At 46.6% G+C, this 10,596-nt stretch overlaps 1 protein-coding gene across 1 annotated transcript in view; it reads left to right on the top strand.

Moving 5' to 3' along the window:
- The first annotated feature begins 1,281 nt into the window (after nt 1-1,281).
- The window catches only part of ABHD17C (abhydrolase domain containing 17C, depalmitoylase), a 58,789-nt gene continuing 49,474 nt past the window's right edge, over nt 1,282-10,596 (top strand). Inside the window, exon 1 of the mRNA XM_063089353.1 lies at nt 1,282-2,121. Within this exon, the coding sequence (XP_062945423.1) occupies nt 1,526-2,121 (596 nt within the window). The 5' untranslated portion in view covers nt 1,282-1,525. The remainder of the gene's footprint in view (nt 2,122-10,596) is intronic.

Genomic DNA, 10,596 nt, shown 5'->3' with positions numbered 1-10,596 from the left:
GACCAGGTTTTCTCAAACCAAGTTTGGATAGTTCAAAAATATCTGAAAATTGTTTTAGTGAAGAAATGGACTTTTAAAACCAGACCTGGAAAGTTATCTAAACCCGTATAAGCAAATTCATTTAGATGAAGGTGGTCAAAATACTCCATCTGTAAAAGCCACAACAAAAGTTAAAATTCTTCTTGGGGCATCTGTGAGTTCAAACAGGTCCAGAGTGGTGATTCTGCCAACTTCTGAGTCTGTAGCTGCCCTGTTGGCAGTGCAGGAAGAGTATCTCCCGTCAATTCCTGAAAGGGAATTCAGCTGCCAAATCAGGAGGGAAAAAAGTATAGAAGGCTCTGAGATTGGCACCAGAGCATAAACAGTTTCAAAGGGCTGAGAATTAAAAAAAAAAAAAAAAAACATTTTAAGGTGACTGCCAAGATTACAGTGGATTTGAATCATTATAAGAAATCTTTCATGATTAAACTTACTTAAAAATCCTGGACCACAAACAATTCTAAAGAAAAGAACACTGTACAGGACTCTTAGTACCTAGTTACCAGGAGAAAATCTACCACACGTGGGACTAGAAATGACAACCTTAACATGGTTTACTGCTAAATACAGTGCGCCCTGTTATAATAGGTGACTCTTATAGATACAGGGATGCACTCAAGGTCAAATCATGCCCCTAGAAAGGTAAAACTGTTGTTAGGTTGCAGAAAGTCTCTTGTAACAGGGAAATACACAGTTGACCGGCCTGTCCCACACCAGTACTTCTGGTGCTGAGACCTTACGGTACCGGGGCAGTTCAGAAAATTGCATAGACATCAAGAGCCAGACATTTCGGGTTCATTCCAACTCTTCCACCCACTAGTTTTCTTATCAGTAGATTCCCAAGAATCTCCATCCATAACAGAAACGGGTTTGGGGAGGGGATACCAGGGGGACCGGAGCGAGGGGAACAGTCCACCCCGGGAGGATACCCGCGCCCCTCCACGGTCCCCTCTGGGGAGCGGCCCAGCTGTCCGGCCTGCAGACTCCCCGTCGGCCCCGGCACGAGGAGGACGCGCTGCCCAGGCCGGGCAAGGTGCCCGCGCGCTCACACCGGCAGCCGAGGAGAGGCAGCCGGGCAGCCCCGCCCCAGCCGCCCGGCCCGGCGCCGTGTCCGGGTGGGGGCGCCGCGCGCGGTAACCCGGAAGTGGCGGCGGGCGTGCGGGAGCGGGGCGGCGCACACGAGCCGGCCATGGCCGCCGCCGCCGGCTTTGTGTGGCGCGCGCGGGCCCCGGCCGCCGGCGCCTCGCCCGAACCCGGGGGCCGTCGCTGACCCGCCCAGGCTCGAAGCGCCGCGCCCGCCGGCCGGGCCCCGCCTCCTGCCCTCCTCCGCCTCCGCCTCCTCCTGCCGCCGGGCGGCGGGCTGCAGCCGCCCTCCCGCGCTCGCTCGCCCGCTCCCTCGCCGCGTGCCCGCCCGCCCGCCGTCCCTCTTCCCCGGGCCAGCCAGCCAGCCAGCCGGGCCGCCGGCGGCGGGCTCCAGGCCGCCCCGATGCCCGAGCCAGGCCCCAGGATGAACGGCTTCTCGCTGGGCGAGCTGTGCTGGCTCTTCTGCTGCCCGCCCTGCCCGAGCCGCATCGCCGCCAAGCTGGCCTTCCTGCCGCCCGAGCCCACCTACACGGTGCTGGCGCCCGAGCAGCGCGGCCCCGGCGCGCCCGCCCCGGCCCCGGCTCCGGCTGCCGCCACCGCCGCCACCGCCGCGGCCCAGCCGGCGCCGCAGCAGCCCGAGGAGGGCTCGGGCGCGGGGCCCGGCGCGTGCAGCCTGCACCTGAGCGAGCGCGCCGACTGGCAGTACTCGCAGCGCGAGCTGGACGCCGTCGAGGTCTTCTTCTCGCGCACTGCCCGGGACAACCGGCTGGGCTGCATGTTCGTGCGCTGCGCGCCCTCCAGCCGCTACACGCTGCTCTTCTCGCACGGGAACGCCGTGGACCTGGGCCAGATGTGCAGCTTCTACATCGGCCTCGGCTCGCGCATCAACTGCAACATCTTCTCCTACGACTACTCGGGCTACGGCGTCAGCTCGGGCAAGCCCTCTGAGAAGAACCTCTACGCCGACATCGACGCCGCGTGGCAGGCGCTGCGCACACGGTGAGCCCGGCGGGGGTCGCCAGGCCCGGCTTGCCGCTGGGGGGAGGTGGGGTGGGGGTCCCTTCGGGGCCTCTGGGGAGGCTTGCGGGGAGAGGGTCCCCTCCTCCCGAGCTGTGGGCGTTGGGGATTCTCTTTTCTTCTCCATCCTTGGCCTACTCCCACCTTCTCCGAAAACCCTGCCAGCCCTCACGTTCCTGGAGAGCTCAGACTCGGAGGATTTTGCCTACTTTGGCACGCCTGGGTGCCACAGGTTCACCAGCTGGGTCTTTTGTGGCTCTGGTCACCGCAAGTGGCAGCGTGGGGTGCTTAAGTACCGGGCAGAAAGAGGCAACTTGGCTCGTGTTTAGTTCGTATGAGCTGGCCACCAGAGACTGACGGGCCTCAGGCTGGTGACCTTGGGCGAGACACATGAGGCTCTACCTTAGTTTCAGTCCCTGTAAAATCAGGGGGTGAGATGGGATGACCTCTAAAAGTCGTTCCGATTGTAAAGTGCCCGCGAGGCATTGTCTGGGTAGCCTTGATGACAACTAGAGGTATGAGGAGCTTTTCTCTGGTGGGACAGAGTAGCTGGCACTGTGCGGGCAGAAAGTTAATCGGTGGCTGTTGGTCTGGCACCTTCCACAGATCCTCAGTAACAGCCCAGGATGTGTTTCAATTTTACAGAGTTTGGGAATTCTCTTGACCTTGAATTAACATTCATAGAAGAACTGGAAAGTATTTATTGAGGGCCTTTCACATGCCAAGCATAAACGGGGAGGGGGAGGGGGGATGCTTTAGTGGTTAGACCTGGTAAAACAAACAGACAAAAGTCTAGTAAGTGGGCAACTCAGGTTAGCTATTTGTGCTCCAGCTTTGATAACTGACCTTTCCCACCTACCTTATAGCAGTGATGGTGAAAACACCTGAGGTCATGTCCATATGGAGTCTGGATTTCTTCAAATGAGAGAGTCCCCAGAATAAGTTCAACTGGTACTACTGTCCCTATGGACTCATATACAAGTCGTTTTTTAAAATCTAAAACCAAACCTGATTGTTCAGCTCTTGCACATCGCCAACATTAATGATTTTTGTTTCCACTCGTGTTCATGCATATGTTCATAAATTACCCCTTGTCTGTCTGGGAAAACGACTTGTCCAACAGGCAGGTACTTAGTATTTAATGTATGTTGCTTGTCCGTGTGCTTCTGAAGTCCTGAAGGTGTTGTCCTTATTTGGATGATAGCTTTTTGAAAATGGCATAGGCGGAGGGGAATGAATCATATGTGGATGTATTGGGTCAGAATCCACAAGTAGTTAAGAGCCACCTGTTCCAGTAAAGGGTTTCAGAAGTATGTGTCACATACAATCAATAGGTTGCTAGGATTTGCTGTTGGTAAAGGTATTAAAAATAAGGTTGGCATTAGACCTTTTTAAAGTGAAACATAAAAATCCTACCTTACTGAGTAGGTTTTAAATAAAAATTTGTGTAGAACATTGTTCCTCTGCCTATGAATCTGTCTTAAAGTGAAAGCCCTTCATAAGGCTAGAACTTTGCCCTGAATGCAGGTGTGTCTGTATTGCAACATATGTGAGGCATAGTTATTTCCTGGAGACTTTTGTCAAATTGAATTGAATTAAGGGGTATTGTTTTGGACAATGTTAAATTTTGAATTATCTGATCTATCTAAATTTTGCCTGTAGTTTGTTTAATTTTGTGCCAGAATTCATATCTAAATTGATTTATTAACCTCTAAAATAGGTTAGAATTTAAAGCCTAGGTGAGAATCCTAGAATTTGAAGAAATCTTACAAATCCTCTTGTCCTGTGCTTTTTGAACTTGTTTGACTTGTTTACCCACAGTAAGAAACACATTTTACACCTTGATCAAACACACACATATCTGTGTCTACATATCTGAAGCAAGTGTTTCACAAAACAATATTTTTTTCTATAGCCAGTGCACACAGAAAAATATGTCGTCTTATTTCTTTTAAAAAAGAAGAAAAAGAATGATGGTTGTGAACTGCTAAATTTATTTCTCAGCTCCTGTGTGAACACTGCATCTTTCCACCCACCTCATTAGGTGGAATGGTAATCTCACAGCAAACCAGCAGTCCATCTCTTGACAATGGCGAGTATTCTTTCCATTGAACCATGTAGTCATGTTTATAAGATTTTTCAAGAAGTGCATTCATGTGCCTTGGTTATTCTACTAATACAGGCGTTACCTGATTCCAAAGCTAATCAGTGCCTTAACCACCTTCCCTTTCTCACTGTTCTAGATGGTTCTTCTGTTCTCTCTACTCACCCTGGAACATGCCTATTCTCTGTCCATTTACTGCTCCGTTCAGGTCATTGCTGTGGTGGGGAGCATCTTCCACCCTGTGTAACCATTCTTCTGTGGCTGGGTCAGATCCTCTCTTCCACTCTCCAACCTCCATGTCGTCTTTGGGGTTCTGTCTCTTTCCTGACCCGGTTAACCACGCTGCTCAGGACGCTGGTTGGAGAGCTTGCCATGGTCTCAATTGGCTTTGTCTCTGCAGAGTGTTCCCCCAGGAGGTCTGTAAGGTGTGTGTGTCAGTGCTGTGCAGCCCCCAGAGCACCAGGCCCAGTGCCTTGCCCTCCTTCCTCATGCCCACACCTGGCCTTTGTATATGCCCTTCTCCTATGCTGGGAATGCGCTATCCTGACTGGATCCTAATCGGGTTAGGGGACCCTTCACGTTCTCTGTGCCTCAGGATTGTACTTATCACAGTGTTGGTATGTCCTATTATCTAACTGTACTCCCACTAAATCGAAAGATCCTTGAGGGCAGGGAGTCTATGTCTTCTCTATTCCCAACAGCTGGCAGAGTGTCTTAAAATAATAGATACTTATAAAATATTTGTTTAATGATTTGCTCATCATGGATACCCCCTAAATAAATGGGATGAATTCAATTTTTCCTAAGTTGGATTCTTACAAAGAGTTGGATCTTATTTTACTTTCAGGGTTTAATATTTGTGGGTATGACCACATACAAAAAAGGGTTCAGATGTATTGGCTTGAGGTCTGATCCAGTTAATATGCATTATATTGTTGTTCTTGTGACACTGAAGTGTCTATATTGAATGGAAGAGTAACAATAACCCTCCCTTTTTTCTCTTTATCCGTTACCCATTACCTGTCTGTTCCAGCTCCTGTGCATGCTATATTGAGCTTCCCAGCCTTTAATGGAGGACTTCAAACATAAATACTACCAAGTGTGCAGACCCCACATGCTTGGATAAAGGCAGTGAATCCTCTCAAATGATGAGTATTAAGGTGCACAAAGAATCTAGAGTAAGGGTTTCCGGAGGAAGCAAATTTGGAGCAAGAAAGGTGCTCATTGCCATTTGACCAATATATGATTATGTTAAGCATTTGAAGAATTCTTGAAAAGGGTGTAGACGAGAGGTAGGGTGTGAAGGTGCCAAGAAGAGTGTGGACTCATCATGGAAGAAGTAAACTGGCATAGGACACTGAGAACCTAAGCATGATGGAGTGCTCCAAGATGAGTACATGTTTTATTTACATTGGCAGGTTTGTCCCCTCCAAGACTCGTGTTGAAATTTAATTGCCATAGAAACAATATTAAGAGGTGATTAGGCCACAAGGGCTTCACCCTCATAAATAGACTCATGACTTATCTTAGTGAGGATTCCATTATAAAAGAACATTTATATAGTGTGAATACAAGCAATTGAGGGAATAAATTGGAATCACTTAGAAGTACTTGTGAAAAGGATACTGTGAAAATCAGGGTCGCCTTATTGGAGCCTAGTGTAATGAGTTGGGAAAGTAAAGGCTGCCTGTTGGTTAAGGTGGGAGTAGACAGATTCAGCCTCAACACATATCCTTCAAGAGGATCCTCTTAGACCTGAGCAGTTTTAGGCTATGCAGAAGTGGGACTGTGATTCAAGAGGAAGTGAATCAAGCAGATTTGAAAGTATAAACCCAAACAAACAACTCAAAGAATGAGGTATAAAGTAGGCAGAGAGTATTTTATCTGAAACATTTTAATCTGGAGAATCAAGGGAGTTGGAGCATTTGTGATTCGATTTGCTATCAGTGTTTACCAATGCTGTAAACAGAAGTCATCTTTGGTCCTTCTGTTTGATGTTTGGTGACAAAGACTGTGGAGAGGGGCATTTGGTGACATAGACAGTGAAACATTGACACAGAGAAGGCAAATTCAGAGAGAGGAAGGTAGATAAGAGACTTTCAGTGCCTAGGTGCAGAAGACAAATTAAAAAAGACAGTATCTCATTCATTCACTCATTTGACCAACAAACATTAACCATTAAACACACATTGATGGGTGCTGTGCTTGTGCCAGACACGCACCAGGTACTCTTGGAGTATTAATAATCCCAGACCGATTTTTTTTGTTGTGAAAGTATGGAATAAATTTTAAGGGCATTTTGAAAAGGTAGCCATGTTTTGCTGCTTTATAACTTTTGTATCTGTGATTCATAGGATCCATAATTGGAAAATCTATGTCACAGCAAGGCTGTGGTGGCATACCCTCCAGTAGCAGCATCCTTGAAAAGCACCTTCTGTTGGTTGTGAATAGTGTTCAGTTACCACTTTCAGGGTGGAATTCTCCTGGGAGTAGCAAAACAGTTACTTTCCTGAGCATGTTGATGTTAGTAACCTAACTCCTTTGTTTTCAGTTTTCTCAGAGCGAATACTATGGTGCCATTAAGGGAAGAAAACCTATGATTTCTACCTGAGCTTGACAGATTAGGGACAGGAAAGACAATGTGTTATGAAGATTGTTTGATGTAAGGTGAAAGCACAATGATGTTTCTAGAAAGGTTGTAGAATGTTGGCTTGCAATTCAAGGTGGCCAACATGAGAATATCCCATTAGGAAGAACGCAACTGTGAAGATCAGACCTGTTGAAACTCTGAAGTAGGCCAAGTGTGTTTTGGGGGTTCACGTAGAGCCCTTCTCTCTGGTGCCTCCTCTTCCTTCCTCCGGGCTCTCTTGCCATGGCTGGCTGTGCAGGCTTTCTCTCTTTAGCAGTACTAGAATCTGAGCTCTCACCTTCATCCCACCAAAACTTACTTAGCCATGCTTCTATTTTGCGGGACCTTACTTTTCTCCAGCGATCCAGTTGCAAAAGATATGACACACCATTTTATTTTCTGTTAGTGGGCAATAACTCAATGTGTTCTCTTCCAAGCATATTTGCTTTTATTTAGGTTACGCTTAATGATTCATTTTTAACTAAAATTCAGTCGTAAAACTCAAGTGGTGCCATGGCATGTTGGTGGAAGAGTATCATTTTTTTTTTTTTTTTTTCCTGCAGAAGCCATTTAAATCACACTGTAGTTACTTAGGGCTTACCTTGAAGTTGGCTCCCTACCTTCTGCTACTGCTTCTATTCCACACCATCTCTCCAAATTCAGTAACTTCTCTATTCTGTCTCACTTAGAACTCCACAATCTGGCTTTAGGAATTGCAGTGTTCATTTTGCTGGCAGTTTTACCCTCTCTACTGGATTTTGCTTAGACTTGTGTTTAAACTATAAATCTGCTCACTCCAAGAAGGCTTTGTACAGGAATACAAAATCTCAATACAGATACACTTAGGAGATAATTATTTGGATAACAGAATGCTTTAAATAACAGGGTTCCCAGTTTTGTGTAAAAGATGCGATTTACAGAAGTTAGACAAAGACAAAACCTTGTGGACTAGGGAAATTAGTTCTAACTCCAGCACTCCCAGTAATTCTGTGTGTCACTGTCTTAGTCCATTAGTGCTGCTATAGCAGAATACCTGAGACTGGGTAATTTATAAATTTCAACATGAGTTTTGAGGGGACAAATATTCAAACCATAGCAGTCACCCTGAACAAGTCCTTTCACTCTTTTGGGCTTCACATTTCATTGTGTTAAAACATGGAACAACGTACTGTGACCCAACTACATGGCCTCTGAGGTGCCTTCTGTAAGTCTCTTGTGATTTTCAGGGAAAGCACCTAATGTTTTGAATTTGTTTTTCTTGACTACACTGGGAAACTAAGTGGATTCAGTCTGGTACAGTGGATCTCAACCCTGGCTTTATTTTATTTATTAAATTCTATACTTTAGAATTTCCTAGGTAGATTTATTAAAACTTTGTGATCTATATATGAGTATATGCGTGAGTGTGTGTACATGCAGCCAGAGTTGAGATACAGTAGTTTAGACACGTCCAAAAAGCCAGTGTACAAAGATCAGCCCCAATTATATTTGGTTAAGAGTTGAAGAAAAGTAGAATGTGAGAGGTTTTTTACATCCCATTATCTGTGGGGGATGTGTTCTAAGACCCCCAGTGCATGCCTGAGATGCAAATAGTACCAAGCCCTATATCGGGGTCTTCAAAAAGTTCATAAAGGATTTGTATTATCTTCTAATTCAATTTTTCCATAAACTTTTTGAAGCACCCTCATATATGTACTGTTTCTTCCTATACATACATACCTATGATAAAATTTCATTTATAAATTACGCACAGTAAGAGATTAACAACAATAACTAATAATAAAATCTAACAATATACTGTAATAAAATTAAGTGAATGTGGCCTCTGTCTCAAAATATCTCACTGTATTGTATCATGAGTAACTGAAACTGCAGAAAACAAAACCGCCGATAAGAGGGGGACTACTGTGGATAGTTTTAGTCAAAGATCTTTGGTGGCCAGGAGCCCACTAGAGTAAATCAATCACTGGTTGAAAAGATATTGCCACATTCATATTTGTGAGATCCCCCAGAATCAGCTTCCTGCGTGCAGGCTGGCGGGGCTCCCCACGTCCCCTTCTCTCTGTGGGCCTGGCCCATTATGCTTTCTGCAGACCAGCCTTTCCCCTGGTCATGGTCTTGGCACATCACCCTTCTGCCACCCAGCTGCCTCCTTCATGCCCCCGAGCTAGCGACAGCTGGTGCTAAAGCAGTGTAAAGACACATGGCCACCTCTATGGGGACAACAGGAGGGGGCAGTCCCTAGAGAAGGGGGCTCTGTGTGGGGCACGCGCGGCCAGACTCCTGCACTGGCAAGGCATGCTCCTGCTCCTCCGTGGTGGCGGAGGGGTGCATGGTACCGTCTCCTCGCTTTACTCAGCCCCTGTGTGTGACACGGAGTTCACTCAACAAGAGAGCATCGACCTTGGAGAGCAGACCACAGTTAATCTCTTAAACCAGGTCAATGGAGCAGTGACATCATTGCCTTTTTGTGGCCACGTGTGTGGGTATCTTTTGTCAGCCTGGAAGTGGAATGCTGTAGAAAAATAGGTCTCTTCCCTTCTGCTTCTCCTTTCTCCTGCCCTACAGATGTCGCACCGGCCACTGTGAGGCAAGGGGGCGCTGGTGAGAAGGGGTCTGTGGTGTGGATGAAATTCTGAACCCCTGGTGGGACCAGGTGTGGGTGAAAAAGGAGGGAGAAAAGAGGCAGGAGAGGAAGAGGCCCAGACTTTGCCCCATGCCAGCGGACTTCTGTGTGACTCGTGAGAGTCGGGTTAGAGACAACCCCACCCCGCCACGTGAAATGATTTAATGGGTTATTTCTTCAATGAGGTGATTTACAGCTGGATGGTTTCTGGCTCTTATGTCAGAGTAACACAGGCAAGGTTGTCTCAAGGGTAACCTAGGGAGGAATGTTCCTTGCAGTTCTGAGCTATCTGATGTTTTTTGTGGTTAAGGGGCAGATTTGAGTTAAACAGACCTGGGTGTAGGTCTCGCCTGTGTCACTTATTATCTGCTTGACTGCAGGCAAGTTTTCTAACCTTTTCAAGCTTCAGTTAAAATAATATAATGACAATGATACAATAATAATAATAGCCAAAACCACGTCATGTCAGGTGCTAGAGCAAATGGGATGTTATTGTTGCCTAAGATTATTGACAAAATTGTTAGAGCTGTAATTAAATGCTCAGATCATGCTGAAAACCAGATGCTTAGACCAGAAGGAGTGTTAAAGAAATGTCTTCTTTCCCCATTCTCTGTAGGTAGGAATAACCAGGTCAAGCCTAGCTCAGTGGGTGTGGATGTAGAGGAACAGTAAAGATGTTTTAGTTTTATTTGCAGCCAGGGGGAAAGAGGATTTGTTACTTGTGGCTCAAGAGCATTGGGGAACGGTATGCATTTAATATTTTAAATCTGATAGCAGTTCATCTACCAAGGTGTTTATATCCCCACAGGAGGTCTTTAAAGGAGAGGAAATCTTACCTGTAATCCAACACCTGCAATTGCTTTGCAAACCACTCCTCCTTTGCTCCCTCTCCTTTGTTATTTCCAGACTTAGCTCTTTGGAGCTGGGCAGGAACCAGAGATGTCTTTGAGCACTGAGACAGGAATGGCAAGAACCAGAAGGTGAAAAACCCTGTCTCATCTGCACTATTCAGGACTTTCTGGTTGCTCTTCACTGATGATGAGACGACATTCAGTAGAGAGAGGTATCTTTCCCTCTTCCTCGAGTTGGCAGAGGGAC

This window comes from Cynocephalus volans, chromosome 3, assembly GCF_027409185.1.
Source record: "Cynocephalus volans isolate mCynVol1 chromosome 3, mCynVol1.pri, whole genome shotgun sequence".
In the NCBI taxonomy this organism is placed as follows: Eukaryota; Metazoa; Chordata; class Mammalia; order Dermoptera; family Cynocephalidae; genus Cynocephalus; species Cynocephalus volans.
The sequence above is the reverse complement of the archived record's forward strand: the minus strand, read 5'-3'. Positions and strand labels throughout refer to the sequence as shown.